At 35.7% G+C, this 21,834-nt stretch overlaps 1 protein-coding gene across 1 annotated transcript in view; it reads left to right on the top strand.

Annotated features, from left to right (window-relative positions):
- RANBP17 (RAN binding protein 17) overlaps positions 1-21,834 on the top strand; it is a 164,821-nt gene that overhangs the window by 25,814 nt on the left and 117,173 nt on the right. The window contains exon 14 of the mRNA XM_050905413.1: positions 1,428-1,563. Coding sequence (XP_050761370.1) covers positions 1,428-1,563 — 136 coding nt within the window. The remainder of the gene's footprint in view (positions 1-1,427; positions 1,564-21,834) is intronic.

Below are 21,834 nucleotides of genomic sequence, written 5' to 3'. Positions count from 1 at the left end.
CATTCCACTGGCTTTGATCTTTCCTGATTCATCATCTTGAGCAGTGAAGGAGTCATTAAGGCTATCATTTCAAAACTATGTTTCAGAGGAAGGGAAGATGATTAAAGGCAAATATGTCTCTTACTATAAGCAGTGTTTAGATATGCCCATGTAGCTACCTGTTTTCATTTGTGCGTTATACTTGTATACAAGTGTTAATTTTATTAGTTGTGAGTTATGGCTATTGTTTTCTGTACTACTTCCTTTACATTAATTATTGCGGGTGCAGAGGAACTGCTCGTCAACCATTGAAAATTTAGACTTATTTTTAGACTAGAGCTTGGAATAAAAAAGAAGGCTCTAGATTTAAAAATGTGCATTCTAGAGTCTTCTTTCTGCAAGTTTTAGGGCAAGGGGTGAGCTAGGGATTATCGTGAATGACACATATTTCTTGTGGCAAACACAAAGTATGTGGCAAACACTTCCTTAATCCTTGTTTTCACCCACAAGTATGTTAAAAAAGGCGTGTATATTTGATCCTGTTATTTACATCCACTAGCTAACACATGAAAAAGAGCATACAACTTAGAATTGGATAAAAAGCTTTACATTTTCTCCTTTGTTTCTTGCCTTCCTAATCTACCCTGGGGCTCTGTGGTGTTAGCAGTCTTCCACTATGTTTTTATTAAAAGTGAGAGGTTTTAATATACAGGCTTACAGATGAAGTAGCTACTGACTTCTAATCCGGTGACTATATATTTCAGAATTGGCAAAAGGTGAGAATAATTTTTTGAATTGCTAGGGAATTAGGATTTCAAGGAATAGATAGCAGAAGAACACGGAAAATTAAATAAAGGAATATTCCTTTAAAAAAAAAGTATTAAATTTTCTTAGCTGACATAGGCTGAAATTGATTCTTTGAAATCAGTCCTGGTAATATGGAGCTATATACCAAGTAAGGATTTAGGTCAGAAAATACATGTTTGTTCAGATGTTTTAGAAGAGACAGAAGTAGGAAGAAGTGAGGCAGACAGTGCATTATATACTGCATATGGAAACTTACTTCTAAGTACAACAGTTTCAGTTTCCAGGGAACTTGAACAGCTCTTACCTTGCACTTGCAGTTTGAGACCCATGCTTCTCAAATTACTTTGTTTCTTTTCATCATGGAATTGATGCTCTAAAAAAGAAAAAAACATTTTACAAACTCACCACAGTATAACATATGTATCTGAGAAACTTTCAAGTGACAAAGTAATTAGAAAAGCATTATGTTGATGTTTATGTTTAATAGTGGTCAATTAGCATAATTAGCATCTAAACAAAACAAAATCCTAGAAGAAATTTAGAAAAACAAAAAATGGCTGATGGGTTCCTAAAGAAATTAGCTGTGACAGTATCATTGAATATGAGAATTCTTCCTGAAAATGTTTTTTTCTGTCATTAAGAGTTTTTCAGCTGATATCTTTGATGGATGCCCAGTTACCACAGTCTAGTAATGAAAAAGTAGAACTGGCAATTCTGTGGTTCTTGGATCAGTTCCGTAAAACATATGTGGGAGACCAGCTTCAGCACACCTCAAAGGTAAATATTTGCTGTAAACCACAACATTTGAAATAAAAAAGCCTGTGCAGAAATTGACCTGCCAATATATCTTACACGTAAAAGCTCTTGAGCATAGCTGGTGGCTGATTGGCTAGATGGAGAGCTAGATGGATAGATAACTTATTAATGTGTTGTTCATCTGAGCGGGCTTCCTACCATGTATGCTTTTGAGTTTTGGCATGCAAGGAGTTAATATTTTAACAGCTATGTTCATTAAACAATTTTAGGTTACTTTGCATTTCAATTTTTTATTTCAAACATTTAGCTGGGTTCTGCTATATTGTGTTATATTTCACAGCTGGGTACACAAGATTTATTCTTTTAATAGTTCTGTTCTTTTGACAGTTACTCATTTATGTGGATTCCACTGTATTTCTCACATTACTTGGCTTTTCTGCATTTTAAATAGGGAAGAGGGAAGAGTAAGATGCATTTTTGAAGAAGCAGCAGTTAATTCACCTTAACTGTAGGGGACAGTCATAATATAGATGTTATAAAGAGAATGTCAGTAAGATGAGATCAATTGATCTTGAGAAAGACTGAAAGAATTCTGTTGGAGCCCCAAGCAAATGTTTAGCAAGAATTGTGACAGTGACTGAGATTTGGTTTTACTTGTGTAGTACTCTATCCTTGCTTTCTGGTGAACGGTCCCAATCTCAAGAATTCTTTTATCCCTTCAGGTTTGAACTGTACTTCAACTTTATTGAATGGTTCCTCACTTAATATTAAATATAAAGTTTTACACTATACTGAATTACTTTTTCATGAAAGCAATGTGTTCCTTTCACTTGTCAAAGCTGATTTGTTATTTTTAAATATGGTGCACTGCTCTAATGCTAAGTAACAGAAGGTACACAGTAAAAATGTACTCATGCTCCTCATATTTTCATTAGCAAAACTCCTACTGATGGCAATTCAAAGGCAACGTGGCTGTACAGTAGTTGTTATTCTGATCTGTAATTCCTGGATTATTTTTTCTTTCTATCCGATTTTGAGGGTTTTGATTTCACCTTAGATTCTGACTGATTGAGGTGTAACTGTGTGGAGAAGCCCTATCAATATATAGTATGCTATAACAGATTGTTATAGGAGATTGTATACCTAAGCTTTTTATGTCCATCCTTATAGAAAGCTGGAAGAAGTGTTTGTGTGTGGGTGAAGCAGCAGGCAGAGAACCGAAGTGCATTATTTATACGTAATCACCTGGAGCACCGTTGTCAGTACAAAAAAAATGTAAAACATGAATATTTGCCAGCTACACCAGAATTCAATACATACGAATTTATCCAGCTCAGCAATGTGTTTTGAATAACCATAAGACCGCTTCTGCGATTGCATTGTGTGTGGAAGGCTAAATGGTTAATTATTGAGTAAAATGCTGGCTAATGTTTCGATTTGATTTATTGAAGAGCACTTCGAACAGAAAGAATTAAATTTTACTGAAAGGACATGGGGGAAAACTATAGGATGAATTTAAGAAAACGGTTTTGTGTTCATTCGTTTTATCGGTTTGGTTTTTCCCCCTGCCCTGATAGTGGACATGAATCAAACTGTTAATATATCATATTCCGTATACTGCCTTTGCTTATGACATGTGTCTTCTAACCAGACTGGGAAAGTGGGAATTCTGCAAGGCTTTCATGGTGCATAACAATTCAAGGGATGTTTCTAAATTCTAGCCCCAGTCTAGCAACTTTGTAGTTCATTGCAAATGCATTTTCAAAGTGTGCTTTTTTTTTTAATGGTTTGATTACATTATCTATCAGTATAACTTAGTTTGCAGTCAAATTACACTTTATTTTTTGTTTTGTTCTAGTAGGCCTGATACAACAGCCTCTCATTTGCATTGATAGAATCCTGTGGTCCATATCACATTATTTTACCAGATCTTATAACAAAAGCTGTATGCAAAGGCATCTGAGCTCCCAGTTTTGGTGTTTTTTTAACAAAATTTTTAATAAAACAAAATGAGATGTTTGTATACATTTTACAGTTAAGAGAAAGGCAGAAGGCAGCACTTGTATGATTCTTCTGTTTTATCCTGCTGTAGCAGCAAGTATAGCAGCAGATGGCATTCTACCCTCACAGTTGTAAATCCTCTGATACTGTGTCTTGCTGGCAGCTATCTACAAATATGCAATAAAAAGGCTCGCACTTGGAAGCAGAAAAATCAGACATATATCAAATGACTAAGTTAATACACATTTATATAAATATTCAGGATTGCTTGAATTGTTTTATTTACAGAATGGATAATGGAAATTTCGCGTGCTTCAGCCATGTTGAAATAATTTTTGAGAATATTTCTCTATTTGATCATATGCTTGCATACAGAAAAACAGACAAAGCTTAGAGAAGGCTGAATAGTCTACGGAAATTGAAGAACAAGCCTTCTGTATAAATATACAAATTTTGTTTATTAATTAACTCATATTCTTAAGTATATGCATATAATAAAAGCAAACTCATTATAGAAAAAGAAAATTGACTAGGTAAATTAATGCATTCTTACTAAACAGTCCACTGGGGCTTGCTGTCTAAGGAAGAATAGCAAAACCTTGGAGATCTCTTCCATGATACTGTAATATACTTTTAGTACCATTACATTTCCAATACAAAAATAATACATCAAGATACTGTCTTTTGGATCAGATAGACCTTTGAATGAATATATATATTGTATTTCTGTTTAATACTAGAATGGATTCTCTGGTATTGTACAGCACTATTAATATCTATTTGTCTATCGATACATATTTTGTTTTAATGCTGATATGACTTAGCGTTCATAGAGTCATCTTTTTGTGGCATATTGCTGATTTGGATGCTGGCAGGGTAGTAGAAAATAAGTTGGCTGGAAAAGCACTGCGCTGTGCTTTACTGAAATTGTAGTCTTCAGCTTCTATCTGTGATAGCTCTAGCATTACTGTAGCGTGCCACTGTTAGCCACTACTGTAAACAGTGTAATATTGCATTGAAATCTGATTCCTGGCATCAAACACTTGTTATTTAGACAAAACATTGCTGTTTTGAATGAGACTTTGCCTTCGCAATATTCTTAACATATCAACAACTGTACAATTATTTATTTATTTGCAAATGACACTAGACTGGGAGAAAATGATCACAAAGGACAGGGTTTGAATTCAGAAAGATCTTCATAAGCTGGAGAAATAAGATGAAAGTTTAAAATGCTGGTGAAACACCATGCTTAGGGATGAAAATTCCCTCTTACAGCTACCACTGGGAAATCTCTGACCAGGCAGCATTATTTCAGAAAATGCTGTGGCGTGTCAGCAGGGGCAACTCAACAGTATATGTTGGTTTTGCACACAAGAAAAACACAACATCTTTGTGGCTGAAGTAGCAGGAATACTGTGTCAGGGGCTGGAATTTCTTATTCAATTCTGAATATTTGGTTCTGATTGGGCTTCAGCTGGAACAATGTGTCCAGTTCTGGGCACCACACTCCTGAGAAAACTGTAGACAAATGAGAGAGTATGACAACACAAATAAGATGCAGAAGATACTGCTTTGGTTTAGTTTAGCAAACAGAATATTGGGGTGGGACAAAAATCAAGGATGTCAAGAGTTGTTTTAGAAAAGCTAGTGATCAGATGTTCTCAGTGCCCTTCAAGGGAAAGACAGGCTGTAATTGGCCTAATTTGTAGCGAGGAAATCTTAGGGAAAGCTTTTTAACTATGCCAGTAACAGAGTACTGGTGCATACTACCCAGGATGCTATGGGGGCTTTTGATTTATGTCCAGGTATGCTTAGTTCATTCTTCCATAAAGTACAGAATAAACCAGAAGTCCTGCTGGTCTAATCTCATGTTTCACAATAAGACTATTATAAATGGTCATGGTTGTTTGCTATGGCGTAGCCAGTAAAAAGCATGCTTAGTGGGGAAATGAGCGCTCCTGTTTGTATTGTGTATTATGTCGATCAACCACCAATAAGGAATTTTTCTGTTATTTCAGGATTTTATTTTAGCCTGGCATGTTTCAAGTAACTCATTACAGCCATTTTAAAAGGCAAAAGAATATGAGTACTAAGAGTGACAGGAATTACAGTATCTTTGAACATGGAGAGTTGGCAGAGGAGACTGATTCCTTTTCCAGCTCAAAACATGAGTTCACTCCTCATTTATCCATGCTAAGGAAGATCTCTTCTTAGTTATCCAGCCACAGGTGGGACTTTTGCTGAATAGCCTGCAGTTTAGAGAGACTATCTGGTGACATCTCTACTCAGTTGTGTAACTTCCTATGGCAAGTGCAAACAATACATTGGGCGTGCTAAGAATGTATTTTGGCTGCCTTTTTTTATTGTGGGTTAGAGCAGAGTTGTCACTTAATGAGCAGGCACTTCATGAGTTACAGTGCAAGTTCTCACCTTGCTGTGGCAGGTAGACCAGATCTTGAGGTCTGCTCCTTGTGCTTGAATGCTGCTTGTGTTGTTCCAGAGTATATTTGTTGACACAGATAATAAACATAGTTCAACATTTTTGTACTTGGGACACTAGGCTAAACAAGGATAAAAAGGCAAGACTTGTTAGCCAGGACCTTTTCCTGCTTCCGGACACATCAGAGATTTGTCCTTGGAGGGGAAAAAAAGCAATAGGAGGAGTTCGTAGCCTTCCCTAGAGTGGATCAAACTGCATCTATTCCAAACTCCCCCCTGGGGGAGAGGCTGGATCAGCAGCTGATGGCATGGGCCGGTGTATTTGGCGCTCTGACTGTCTCTAATTGGTAGTGAGAGATTGCCAAGAGTAAATCGAACTGTAACTCGTTGGGTAAGTGTTGCCGATTAATATATCATATGAAATTCGACTTAGCTAAGTTAATTACTAAAATTTCTTAAGTTAACTTAGAATTGTGTCTTTAATTTGGAACAAGTTTAACACTAAGGCATCTTGATAATCTGGAGTCCTGACACTTTTAACAGTGTTCACAGTTTTTCATATCTACACAGCTTACAGCGATTTTATAAAAAAGATGGGTTTGGCTGAAGACTTTTCTCTTGAGGTACAATTAAGAGTTATTCTAATAGTGTGCTCTTGAAAAATGTATGTATAGGGGTTTTTTATTATTTATAAATAAAGTTCTTTTTATTGTTAGTTCCTTTGCATCCTCAGTTTTTGAGGGGAATGCTTATGTTCAATTACGTTAAATATTTTGTGATTGAACGTAGAAGTATTTAGTGGGCAGTTCAGTGGTTCTATATGTGAGAAAGAAATTACATTAAAAAATGTAATTAATAACTGTTAAGTAGGATTTAGAATTAGGGTATAGAACTGTCTATCATGTCACTTATTTACACTCCAGTTTTTTTGTGGCATTCTAACTGAGATGAAGGACTTTCTCTTAATTTGGCACCTGTCGTGTTTACTTTCTACAGCATGTGGCGCTATTGAACTGGAGTTATCCCTTTCGTTTGCTGCTGCCGCTCCTGAGACAGAGAGATCAAATCTGGAACCTGTTCGCATGTTAGATAAGGGTAGTGTGGTGAAAACAACATTAGTAACAGCAAGTGTGTTTGAGACTGAGCTATGCTCTTTAGCAGAGCCTGATTACAGCTTATGTCTGGAGTTCTGTTTTCAGCTTTTAGAAGCAGAGCCATTTTTAAGAAATCCCACCCATAATCTTAACCAGAATAGTTATGCTTGCAAGGTTGGTGTCTGTATATTAAAAAGAATTTGTTGGTTAAAATGCATTCAGGTAAACTCTTTTACTCCACTGTGAAGCAATTAATGGTTCCCTGTTCTGCTCTTTCTAGTCAAAAGGTAGCCCTGAATGTGTTTAGAGATGTCTGGAGGTAGATTTAACCTGTACCAGGTGGCTCTAGTTTGAGGGATACCTCCAGAAGTGAAGATCACTGGCAATAGGGTGTTCCAGCAGCCTTTTCTTTTGCCCTAGCCTTAAGTAAAACTGATAGGGACCCAAGGTAGAAAGGTAGGAGTTAGAATTCTGACTCTTCTGTTTCCGGGAAACAGCCCCACGTACAAATGAAGAGATAACAGCTCTCAGCTTCTGTAGGTGCATCAGTTGAGTAATCTGGGGAATCGGGTCTGGTTTTCAATCTAGGGCAGGTGAGAGTGAAGAAGGAAGTAGGAGTATGGATTAATGTTTCATAAAAAGCCTTTACAAATATGAGTTGAAGCATGATTATAAAGTGGGGTGGGGGGATGCAAATGGGATTTCTTACTGTATCCTGCACATATTTTATTTGCTTATGTGGTCAATATAAAGAAGTTACTGTATTAACATTGAGGATTGCATCTATATGTGGTTTTAAAGCTTTTAAATTATAGACTTGACATATTAGGGAGATCTGCATTACAATAAAAAAATATCCGGAGGGTCTAGAATTTAGACTACAGTGTGTTTAGAGGGGAGGAAAAAATATAATTTCCTTGCTGTATGTTGTTTGCAGTAGCTGAAAGCAAAAAACACATGTAACCAGGTATCATCTAACCGCTGAACACAGGCTTGTCTTCTAATGTGTATTCCGTTGACTTATGTTATTTTGATATTTCTTCAGTATATGTATATTTCTTTGATTACATTGCCTGCAGACACAGAAGCATGACCTAGCAAAAAAAAAAAAAACCAAAACCAAAACATAGTTGTGTAGAATGTGACTGCTTTTCACCCTGCACAATATAAGACCCAGAGATCTGCAGCAGTCCCACTGACTTTAGCGGGGATCTTTGCAAGTAAAGGTGTTGATCTGTGTGCGTCTCGTAAAAGATTCTGGGTCCTAGCGTCTTCATGATTAATGATATCTTAACACTTATGAATGATTATCCTTTTCTGAGCTGTAAAATATATATACTGTTTTATTTCATTACAGTGAGGTGAAGATCACAACACTGACAGGTGCTGGAAATTAGCAGGCAGTTTTGAAATTGTTCTGTGCACTAGAAATTAGATCTCATTTTAATTCAGCTTTTCCAAACTACTAAATGAGGTTAATGCCATACATATTCAGCTGATATGGATGAAGAAATTGATATAAAGTAGATCAACATAGCTACAGGGCTACTTTAATTTATAGGTAAAGAGGCAGTGATAAATGAAAGTAATGTAGTAGTGGTCACTAAACTCCTCAGCCATCAGAGATTCAATAGTGTTAGCTGCTCATTAAAGGCATTGTTGGGGTACATCAAATGGAAATTTGAAAAGAAATAGCCAACTAACCCTTAATTATCAAAACATAGAAAATACTAATTATGCCTTAATTAGCTTTTCTTTTAATGTACTGAAATTGTTACTTTTTGTGTAGCACAAATGGATAGTTATATCAACAATAAATAGGTTGTTTTAATAACTTTCTTTTACCTCTGGGAAAACCACACTCCAATTTTTAATATGCAATAATGCTTCTCTCTAGCCTGTAGGAGATGAAAATTATTAAGTAGCTTTATTTTTTGAAGATTTTACAGCAGCTTTGGGAAGAATTATTTCACCATGCATCAATTATTTTTAATTGAACTGAATATTTTTCAGATTGCATGAAATGCCTCTCATTTAAGTTTAACATTTAGAGTTTGTTAAGAAAGCATCATAGTGAGAACTGGGTACAACTTATTTCTATGGCATATTCTAGGAAGAATAAAGAACGGTTGTTTCAGAAGAAAAATATTGTCACTGGTATTTTTCACTTCACTGGGCCAAATTTCATTTTTACTCTGTTTCATAGCTACCACGCTGGTCTCATCCAATCTCCTTGCAGTTCATACAGGAAAAGAAAGCGGGGCCTGGCTCCATCTGGTACTGATGAAAAGCTTCAACAGCTGTTGCAAAATTCTTTTCCTTTTGAGGCAGTGTGTAGCCTTCCCTCTCTGGTTATGTGTGCAGGAAAGGAATGTCACAAGCAGAACTGGGTTTGTTTTATCAAACACAACAGGTATGTGTTTTTTCCAGATAAATGATGGGAGGGAAACACTGCATAGTGCTGGTCATAAAAGCCTTCAAATTCATGTAACAGTCCATGCTGAATTAAATAGAATATAATTACTAGTAGAGAAATCAAAATAATTGAATATTATCGTGGTGAATGATCAAAGTACTGCAGGATTTTTCCAAATCTGTAGAACTGATACAAACATCCTGAGGAAGCTTATTAATGACTTTTTTGTAAACTTTTTCTTCTAAACATTTTTAGCTTTAAAATAGAGCAAGTAAGATACTATGCTTACCTACAGAACTTAAGAGGTTACAAGGTACCAACTTAAATTTCAAAGAGATTTCATGCGTTTTACATACACTCATCATTCAGTATGGTCAAAATGCTGGGAAAGATAAGACTGAAACAGTTGTATTATTTGACAAGTAATTTCCTGGTGATTTTATTCATACCTTTAAAGAAAGATCTTGTTTCCAAAGCTTTAAAGAGCAAAAATGAGATGAGAACATTTAATGTTTCTTGAACTAAGTATCTGTCTTCCAGCATGGAGACAACCAAAAACTAGTCAAATCTGTAGCTCAAACTTCTAAGTGTAGAATCTTTTTGTGGGATTGGAGTTGCCAGTTTGGCTAGCAGCAGCTCAGTGTTCAGAATTCATCAGGTTTTTTGGACAAAAGAATTGGCAGTGTGGTTTTTTTATTCTAGTCCTCAGAAAAAATGTCGCTTCGTATGTATGTGAATTACTTTGGTTCTCTCCTCTTTGAGGCTCTGACTTACCAATTTCTAGCAAGTTTAGGAGCCATAGAAGGTTTAGTCAAGTAAATGTTCCTCAGGCAGATCTCCTTTCAGGTTTTCTATCATAGTTCCTATCCTGCCATGAGCAGAAAGAACTTTCAGCAAATATTCCCGAACTAATATTTGAACTTATTTAATTGCCTAAAGATTGGACAAGCTAAGTTAATTGTGCCATTGCTTATAAAAATGTATAGTTATTTTCAGTTCTGGATTGTGGCTTGCACTGACAACCATCTTGCTTCATGTGAAAAATAATTGGATTTCCTTTGAAGAAATCTAATACTTTGGAGGATTCTTTAAGTACTTAGTGCAGAATTTTTTGTTTTTCTGTTTTTAAATTAAAAAACCAACAACAATAACGCAAAAACAAGTGAGCTAGAATCTGTGACATTTTAATTCATGGGACTAGACAGCAATTCTTACAGTGCCTTGGCAAACTTTAAATCGCAATACACCGTGCCTGTTCTTTACTGTTAGAAATTTCTTTATTGAACTTCTCCATTACTTGGAAATTCTGTACAGCAAAGAACCTATCAGGACATAAAGACAAACACCTAAGAACTTTGCAGAGTCATAAACGTTGGTTTCCTCATCAGCTTGACTTGTAAAGTATTCTTCATTTTACATATCCTCAATTCTGTGATTTTTCACTTGGTTGTTTTATGCAGGAATCGATACGTTTTCCTTCTTGGCCTATACAGCACTTTCTCTTCTGCGTTTGCTTGGGGAATTTTTGTTTTGCTTTCTCTTTTCCCAAATTTTACATTATATATTCCTAGTCTTCCTCCTTTTCTTACAATGCTGTTTAAAATCTTTAAATCCTTAAAATCTCCTTCCCCCCCCGCCCCTTAAGTGCAGTGTATTTGCTGTTCAGTTGCCTACACCTTTATCTTACTAACATGTTATCTTTTGGCTCATTGCTCATGACAAGTAAAACATGCGTGAATCTTTATATAGATATTATTTAATCACATGTTTACAATTAAAGCACTGGTTTAAGTGTTGTGCTATTTTATTTTAGAATTTTGTAACACAAATCAGGCAATCTTAAAAATAAATAATTAGCATAGTTCAGTTCTGCACTTGGCTGTAACTGAGCTTTATTTTGTAGCTGCTAATAAAGGCACATTATCATGTTCAGGCATCGCAATTATCATTGAAATGTGTATGTCCATTAACTGCAACATTAGGCTGAGGATATAATTACTGTCTAGAGCCAATATCTTTGTGAAGTTACGTCTATGATGCTATTAAGCTATAAGCAATATTTGTAAACTAATATTTAAACGTTTCAAAATTGATACCATCACTTGCAGCCTTAAAAACTAATCCTACTTCCACTCCAAATTATTGGCTTCTTAAGTGTTTGGCAAATATATTATTGGGTTATTTGGATATGAGTATAATTTGTGATTTGAGAGAGACCACTATTTTTCTAATAGCAAGTGCCCAGAACAAATTGAACTGGTGGCAGAAGAGAGAAGCTGTGGTAACAGCAAAGTGCTGATAGAACAGTGGTACAGTATGTCACAAAATGCTACAAATGTGATTAATTTTTCTTGTAGTAGCGTTACATTTCAGACAATTTAGTATAGCAATTTAACTACAAAAAAAACTGTTGCATGCTAAGAAGAGAATAAGGAAAAGACTTTCCTAATAATGTTACAAGTATGTTTTAAAGAGGAATGAGATTGAGTTTGTTCATTGACTTGCTTTCTGAAAATTTCTAGTATTTTATGCTGACAGAAGAACATGAAATTTCCTGTGAAGTTAGGTGGATAGTTGATTTGCAAAACTAGGCTAAGTCACCTGTAAGTAATTCCACACATGTGGAGATGTTTGGATCTATAATGAAATGCCCTTTTTTTCACATTTTTTTTTTTATAGGCAAAATAGGTATGGTGGTAGTTGACTTAAGTATTTGCATCAATTAATTTTCTGTTTTATTCCCTTGGTATGTGAGTGATAGCGATTAGTTTGTTTAATTCGCTTACCTGTCTCAGAAATTGAGATTTAGGGAATCCTGATGTGGGGGGATAAATGTTAAAGAGAATCAATCTTTCAGTATTTTTCATCTTATTTGAATGCAAGTGTATTTAACATTGTTCTAGCACAGAGAAACTATTACATTGCTTAGTGATTTTTATCTGATATAGCCTAATATAATTCCTTTTTCTATTTTATAGAAGTAGTTTCAAATTTTGCTTTCACATACGTCTGCTTTTTGGCTTACCTGCCTCTGCTTTGTCTTTGATGACTGGACTCAGTTGTAATGATACTACTTATGTTTTCTGTCCACGTCAGTAAATACTACTTTGTATTTATTATATTGTTTGTATTTACTATATTGATTATGTTCTTTGTTTCATAATTCAGTTATCATTTCACCTCAACCAGATTCTCTTCTCTGAGTAACTTCTAACTGCTGGACCTTTCCACTTGTGCTATATATCCCATACCAACTTAGCAAGAAGGAATAAACAGCAGATAGGGCATCTTGGGGGAAAAAAAACAGGCTATCTTGTGACTTACTCATCTAAAATATATTGGTTTTGTTGCTGTATGTTGACCTCATATCCTCATTATTTAAGTAGCTTAATGAATTAATTTCCCAGACCTTGCAGTAAGTAAATTAACCATCAGAGTTCAGAGCAGAGTGAATAATTCTTTAATATTAGACTACGGCAATTTTTATGACTCAAGTTAAACTTAATTATGAAATTGCTTATTGCATATTTGTGTAATTCAGAGAGGAAAAATATGCAAAATAACATGTGGTAAGTCCATCTGTCAAAAAAGAACAAAACAGTAAAATCCTAGGAGGTTAGATTACTCTTGTTGATAGTGGTTGAATTATACATCGTTCAGTTTAGGTACTGTGTTCATAGTCTGCACTGGTCAGCAATGCTAAAAGGTTTTTTGTTTGGCTTTTAGCTGATCAGCTGTTTAGCATCTCCTGCAAAATTACTTAAGAACTTTGGTTACCAGCAACTAGTATATTACTGAAACAGTCCTCTAGATGATCCTCTAGATTTTCCTTTGGAACGGTGTTGTCATTTTGGATTTATATGGGGAATATGTATTTGTATAGCAGTGTTCTTAAATAGGAATTGTTGTAGAGCATTAACTTAAGTTCATTTTGAAGATTCTACACACCCCCCACCCCACCCCCCAAAAAAATATTTAACCCAAGTAATAATCCTTCCAGGTAGCTTTATGCACTGACATTTTCTGGTTTTACATGTGAAACAAACGTGATAATCGAGTAGATAAAGTACAAAATTCCATTCTTTGTGACCTCAAGGTCAGTTGTTTTTGACCTTACAAAAAAGTGCAGTTTCTAACCTGTGTTAGAAGTTGCACGTAAACTGTCAGTCTCTTGGAGTATTTTCTGCTTATTTTGTGATAGGCACAAGTTCTGGTATAATCCAGAATTGCAAAGAACATTCTGTTTCTCCTTTTACCTTTTCCTCTCATATCACCACTCTTGTTTTTTAATTAAACAGGATTGGATAGTTTGCATTCCTATTATGATGGTTTATTCATTTTTTGTTCATGCTTTTTAGACTTATTTACAAGTATTTGAAAGATCAATGTTGACCTGATCCTTTAAAAATGAAGAAGACAAGCATTAGCGCAGCAGCATGTACAGAAAACTTTGTCTCTCTTCATCAAGCTGTTGTCACCTAAGTATCCAGTCTAACCAGCAATACATCACTTCCACTCTAGAAGAGATAAAGTCAATGGAGCTGAATTGCTAAGGACTATTTCCTGCAGAGCAGCAGCAGTCATATCCAGGATATAGTATAAGAAACCTTTTGGGGTTTGAGATATAAATGAGGCTTCAGCTACTTCCTCTATTTTGCAGTTCGTTTGATCTGGAAACTTTCCAGGTTGATGAAGTCATCAGATTTCTGAATCAAGTTTTTTTTTTCTATTTGAACTGCCCTTGGCTTCACATGCCTGATGTAAATGGCCTGATAAACTGAGATTATCATAGTAAAGAAAACATCCACATCATTGTAAAATGCTTCATGATGAATTAAGTGAAAGGTTTCCTCTGAGACAGATGAGATGTCGTACCTATGTCCCTCCTTTTGCATCTGTATGAAAATAACTTTACCAAGAAAGGTTTGCACAGAAGTCTCTGCAGAAACTGCATTTTGCTCAGTCAAGGAAAGGGCTTCCAGCATGCACTCCTGTTCCTATTTGTGTACCAGTTCATGGCTCATCCAAACATTTTGATAATGCCTGCACTCTCTTTTCCCAGTGCTTTCAGCAAATTATAGATATACTCTAGTGAATTAAGGTGTTCCAGGCAAAGTTGGATTTAGTGCAAGTTGTTTGCAAATATAGAAAAAACAGTTGAACCACGAGGTATTTCTTGATGTCTCTGCTGTTATTGTTAGGGGGTTTTAGGTTGCTCCTGCCATATTCCATTAATGTAAATATGGACAGTCCAGGTTTTTTTCTTTATCATTTAATGTCTGCCTACCTTGTGTATACTGTTACTAATGTCAAAGGAATCAAACTTGAGACATGATGAGGTTCAGAATTTACATCTATGTTTCCAAGTGCTTTCAGCAGCATTGCTTTCTGATGACTAGCAGATCAGTTGTGGCCTTTTGGTCTTGAGGACTTACTAGTCATCAACTATAAGGTGGATATTCGCAAGACCTTTAATGCTACTCAATGCAGTCTTTCAGCGCTTTAAAATTTCCCAGAATATTAAAAATATTTTTGTACTGATCTGCATAACTACAATAGACAGTCTTATGCTTCAAGTTGATTGAAGAGATCTAAGGACACTGAAGAAACAATAGTTGTTAATTCCTAATAGGAATAGGAGACTATAAATAAACTTGTTTGATAGTTGGTGATCAGATGATCAGTAATTCTGTGCAGGGGAATTTCCCTTTTTCAGTTGAGATTTAAAGGTTCATGCTATAATTGGAGAATCTCTGTGACACAAAAGTTTAGCTTAATTTTAATTTTTCTGGCTGCTGCACTTAGTCCCTCTTTTGATTACATGGTAGATACATGAAATCCTTAAAACATACTTTTGCTGAGAGAATGGACTTCTTGGGCTAAGAACACATGAAGCCAGCAGTTCAAAATGTCTGTCCAAACATCAGGTGCAGGTTCCTTCAATATACTGGTGGGATCCTTTCATTTAAGTCAGTTGCTTTGGTGAGTTTCTTCTTAGTTACTATTTTAGGCTTTACTTTTTCTATAGTAAGCCCAGGGTGTTCAGAAACTGAATTTATTCTGTTCCTGTCATTAAAAGTGATCAATGAAATGATGAGGAAAAGAAAAGCAGAGATTGCTGCGGAGAAATTGTGAGTGACTTTTATGGACATCTGAATTTTAATTGGGTATTTTAAACCTATTTTTCTCATCTTTTTTACAGTTGTTCTTGCTTCAGTGCTCATTGGAAATGTTTACTGAGATTCAACAGCAGAGTCATTCACCAAAAAAGTAGGGTAGGGATGGGGGGGGGGGTTTCCACAGCCTTAACTGTCATAAAAGTGGGGGTGAAAGAAAGATGTTGAATCATTCTTAAGTAAGATTTTTTTCTTTGTGATGAGATAATTTTGAGTGTAGAAAATGTGTAGAGTGATTATTTATTAGAACAGAACTACTTATTTTTCCTAAGATACTTAAGTATATACTCAGAAGTTATCTTTCCTTCAGCAAATGTATTTTCTTACAAATAGGAAAAATTTTAGCAATTCTGTGAAATTTGGTCAGCTTTCTGTGAGTTACTGTTTACGGCCTTATTTTCTATTCAGTTGAGCTAGTGAGTTCAGAAACTAAGGCAACCAACATTATCTGAAGTTTCTGTATTGAGGCTCTTGGTATGAGAGTTTGAGAGAGAGATTGCATGTCCTTGAAAATTTGGAGCAAAAATTAAAGACAAAAGTTTACCTAACTTAGAGACTGAAAGACCAAGACAATTAAATGGAGTTGGTATGAGAGTTTTTTAACCCAGCAGCATTCTAAAACTGGGTTGGTGAAGGTGGGCAGGCTGACTGGGTGATGAAATCCGATCTTTTTTTTTCCCCCCTTTCCACTAAATATCTGGATCATTTGCATTTTTATCCCATTTTATTGTACCATTAGAAAAAGCAGTAAAGTTTTTTCTCAGATAAACCAGATCTTTTTGTTGTCTTAGAGTTTAAGGAATTCCAAGTTTAACTGGGAAAATACTTTAAAAATAATACATATGGAGTCTTTTCTTTGATGTGATTGGCTTTGGTGGTCACAATCAAAAGAGCATACAAGGCATGGTGTTAGAGGCTACCCATATATGATTTTTCTCTGCAGGAAAAAGAAAATTAACCCATTGCTACTGTATTATTTCCTTTTTTGCGTTGCACAGAAGATTGGCATCTTTCTGGGAGGTCTTGTGACAAACCAACCTAACTTGAGTCATTCTTCTCCTTAGGGAAGATTTGGCTTGTCACCTTCAGATCCAGGACCACTCATAAAGGTCCAGGTGACAGGTCAGTGTCTTTAAGTGTGCTTTCTGTCCAAGTAAGGTAAGCCAGTGAGGATTATTTTAAGCCATGAGAGATGAGCAGCTTCATTTTAGGAATCTGTAGTAGGGTTGGTATAGATATTTTGAAGCAGCCTGTTTCTTCAAAAGTTTTTCAAGGTATTGACATGAGCTTATTTTTGCAAGGCTGAACTGCTTAGGCTGGAAACCCTTTCACATCTTTTGTCTACCATTTTGAATACATTTACAGTATGAACATGTTGAAGTTTAGGAATTCCCTTGGTCTTCCTTAAATATAGTCTTCTGCTCTTCCTTTAAACAGAATATTGGATTCTGTAACTCTGACTAATGAGACTCTTTTGAAGGTGTTCATAGCATGCTATGAAATCAATGATTTCAACTGAGATCAGGACTGAAAATGATACATCTACTTTTTCTGGTTGTGCTGTCCGTGATGTTGGCTATACAGGGCACTGGATAATTTTCCAAGTAGAAGCTATGACAGTTTGTAATTTTCTTGCAGAAAGTGAGTTCATTGGTACGTTTCCATGAACTAGAGATTCCAGCACTTGTAGTAGCTGCAGCGTACATACATCATTCTTTTTCACATACACTGTTGCCCATGTTCAGCCACACGTCCAAATGAGGCTCTTCAAAGACTTCTTGAGTCATTCCAAATCTACTGTTCTTTTGCATGAGAAGATGTACTGCTTCCTATTGCTGTTATGAAAATGCCATCTTTTATTATAGAGATGTAAGTCCCAGGTACGGGTTTTCTAGTGGTCTAATACAGACCTGAGGAGCTTGTATATATCTATACGATCATTTTAGACTTCCACATTTTCTTGGAAGTTTGTATAAAAATTTCAAACTAATTATATGTTCAAACACACACACACATCCTGTGAATTGTAAAAGAATACTGATTTCATGAACATTTATCTAAAATGATCACATGCCAACTCACTGAAGTCAATTAGTTTTCCTAGGTCAATGAAAGGACTTCAGAATTTTTACTAGACAACAGCCACAGAGGAAATAATTCACTAGCAATTTTATTTCCTTCTATGTATCTGTCTGATAGATACAGGTATCTCTTATCTTTCCTTGCAGATGCCTATATTAGTGTATTACTGTATGTAGTTTTTTGAATCAGAGAGAGATTTATTAACCTACCATCCTTCAAATTATTGTAAATTATGATCGTTGGAAATTCAAATGCAGTGAAGTGAGAATGGCCAGTTGCTTCTCTGGATTCTCTCCTACTACTAATGATTTCATTCTTCTCATGCTGATCAGGAATTTCTGAACATGGTAAAGTCATTTGCTCTGTGTCCATCACTTTTGAAATTCATTGATAGGTGATAAATGCTGCTTATTTCCTCAACATCATCATCTTTTAGAGAGGTTGCTTGCTGAAAGTGTGGAGATGGTCTTTGTCATATGAGAGAATTGTTCTGACTACACAGGCTTTGCAACTGACTTTAGTTTATACAGCCCTTCTGTATAAGTGATTTCTGAGTGTCATGGTACTGTGGCTAAATTTAGTATAGTATCAGGACTGCTTTGTAAAGCTGCCAGTATCCTTTTAAGCTAAGGAGGAAAGGTGTTCACCTAAACAACTGAGATTTAAATGAAGTTCATATTTTGTAAAGTAAATATCTAGAATCAGAGAGACAACTTATGATTCATATTTATTAGTACTTGTGGTAATCCTTTTAAAAGTAGAGAGTTTTAATTGTACATGTTGTGAAATCCACCATTTTCTTTACAAATAAATAAATAGCATCTATTGGGAAAGATGTAGTATGTCTTACAACTGGAAAGTCAGCAGAGGGAGCACAAGTTAACAAACAGAATTGTATTCAGTGTGATGGACTGGTGGTGGTAATGGTTCTGGTGAACAAGCAGTGAATAATCAAATATTTGTTTTGTATTCTATAAAGATCACAGTAACACTTTCATACCACCAGCTTGAGTAAACTTAGATGGTAAACTATATAACGTTATTTCTAGAGGCATATAGAACTGTCAAGTAGAACTGAGCTATGATATGTAGGGGTGTTTCTGTCGCGAACCTTGGATTACTCTTAGCAGTAGTTTGCCTTTTGCTTTCTTCATTTGCCAACAAGCAAGTACCTAGTGCACATATATCCTTTCTGCTCATCTCCGGAGCGCCAGGGGGAAGGGAAGCAGGTGGGTGGAGGCTGCTTGCTCTTCAGTGTCTTCACCTACAGGTTGGTGGTATTAAGCTTCCTACTTGCCTTGACGCTACTTTGGCCCAAAACAAGTGAGAAATACTTTTGAGAAAACATGTTTCATTTTTAAGCATGCTTAACCTTAATAGTTATGACAAGTTTTTAAAAATCTGTGCATTTGAGACAGCATTAATAATTCATGCATGTTGCATTAAAAAAAAGAACAAACTGTCTGTAGGGTCATTAAATTCTTACTTGGCTAAGATCATCAAAGTTTAGATGACCTAAAATGGTACAGTGTTGGGGTCATAATATGCTGCTTGAAAAAAAAATACACTGTGATTTAGTTTTGATTCTGACAATACTCAAAAGGATTTGTTATGTCTTACAGACCTTTCTGCAAACTACTAATGGGATGAACACAATATATCACTTTTATAATAGTGAGCTATTAAAGGCAAACATAAAGCAGTCTGAAGCCCATAAGTGCTGCCAACAGCTCCTGCTTTAATGAATTCCCTTTTAGATGTCCATTAAATGCTCATGGCAAATGTACTCATAATGGAAATGGCAAATCTAAATGGGTAGATATGAATAATCCATGGAGTTTAAATTCTGTTTATGATCATCTTCACATTTAGTTTTCAAGACAACGCAGTTTAGTTTTCATTACAGTTTGGAATAAAGAGGACAGGGAGTAATTGATTGCTTCAAGCAGATTAAAATCAATGGGTTGCTTTTCAAAGAACCCGTTCAATGCAGTAATTTCAACTTTAAACATTGATTTAGGAAACTCAACACAAAATGTTTTGTGCCGTGTGAACTTTTATGTGGAAAGACTAATACTAATTTTATTTCTATATATCTGTATATAGAAATATATAGAGGTTGTTATCAGTATGTGCATGAGTAAATAGTGATCTATATTAAGTCATTTTGATATTATTGCACTCATATAATGAATCAATGAGATTCCCGTCATCATTGTGATACTGTTTGTAAACCATTAGCACACAGAAATTACAGCCCATCATACATCATTACTGTGATTGAGGCTTTATTACCATATTCTCAAATTGCTTGCTTGCTATAAAACTAAATAGACACCAGACAACTATAGGTAGACGATAGACTGTGCATTATTGTACTGGAATAATGAAGGATTATTGTAGCATAATGAGGCACAACTTAGGAGGAAAATAAACTTGGCAGCAAAGGAGAACTTGAGTGTTTTTAATGTTTGTTGTTACTACTTTAAAGGTCAAATGTATTTGTTATGATCGAGTTACTGTTTCCTTATTTCATGAATCATACACTTTTCAATAGGCCTTCTTTTACATTTAAGCATTTAAAACCCGGGAACTGCACTGCAACGTTCAACTCCAGAGACAGATTGACAGCTTTTGGAGTATTGGTGTGTTGTGGAGGTGGTGGGGTGGGCGATAGGACATCCGTAGCAATGCACGCTTATATTGTATTGTGCTGAAAAGAAACGGAGAAGAAAAACTACATCAACAGACATCAACTGTTAAAGAAGTGATTAAGTTCTCCAAACACAGAGGCAAAGTGTACATTAGGAATTTTAGGAGCTGTAGTGAAAGAATTCATGATATCTTGATCTTAAAAGAGGAGAAAACACACTGAATTTTGACTTTGGCATTTAACAATCTCTCCTGACAGAACTGGGGGCTTTACTGTACAACAGCAGGACTCACAAGGTATGCTCAAGGTGTTACTTTCTCCAGCTACCAGAAAAGCTTGTATTTTAGAAAATTAAATTGCTTTACTTTTCTAAACTTTGGAGTGAATTGAGGCCCATAGGTCACCCAATGTTAATCCCAAAGACTCAATGGAGATAGAACTGCAGCTCCAAAAGAAGTTTTGTATCATCCTCTGGAGATACCTCAAGCCCACTCATGTACTCACTCTCTCCCACTTCTGTTCCCATGTTCTTGCTCACACCTTTCTCTCCCCGCTTGCTCGTGCTCACTTCCTCCTGCTTCTTTCACAATCGGTTCCTTCTGTGATATATGTCTTCAGTGAATTTGAAGTGACCTTTGAGATAACTCATTCATAATCCTAAAGCTTTTTTTTTTTTTCCCTGTAGAATTTAAGATATTCCATAACAGGATTTATTCTGACTAGGCCAGGTAGGCACTGTTTGGCTGAGGAGTAATGGAAGTTTCTGAAGTGGTTCCAGGTTATTACAACGATCAATTACTTGTGTTTCAGTAGGACCTACAAGCCTTAGTTGTGTTCAGGTACCAAACTATTAGTGTACATGTGTCAGCCCTATTTTCAGAAGGTATGTAGAAACATACTTTGCTTTAACAATGGATATTATCAGCCATAGTGAAAATGTAATTATTGTTTCTTAGAGCTTGTAGTCAAGTGTACAGCGAGAGACAATAGATCCTTACAACAAATAGAAAGGAAAATAAGAATGTGACTGTATACCGCTATACAGTCTGGGAGTGGGATTCAATGTCTGGGATTATTATTTTATTACAAAACTTGAATGATTGGCTGCTGACTGATGATAAATCTTCAAGTTTACCCTACTGTAGCTTGGCTGGGATCTCAGGGACTCAGTTGTGTGCTCCCAACTCCTGTTTTTATTCTCAGGTAGCAGCAGGTGTGTTGATTCTAGTAACTGTTATTAAAAACAGACATCTAACATATTTCTTTCGGAGGAATCATCTATATATAGGCGTAAAATTCACTTCACTGGGCAGTGCTAATACTTGCTATCATCCAAGAGCTTTATTATCATTTGTCCTATTAGATACGCAGAACTGAATGAGTTGGGAGACAAAGAGAATCAAGCAAAGTTAATTTTTAAAAACTGTA

Source organism: Gymnogyps californianus, chromosome 14, assembly GCF_018139145.2.
Source record: "Gymnogyps californianus isolate 813 chromosome 14, ASM1813914v2, whole genome shotgun sequence".
In the NCBI taxonomy this organism is placed as follows: Eukaryota; Metazoa; Chordata; class Aves; order Accipitriformes; family Cathartidae; genus Gymnogyps; species Gymnogyps californianus.
This window is presented reverse-complemented; position numbering and strand designations above follow the sequence as displayed.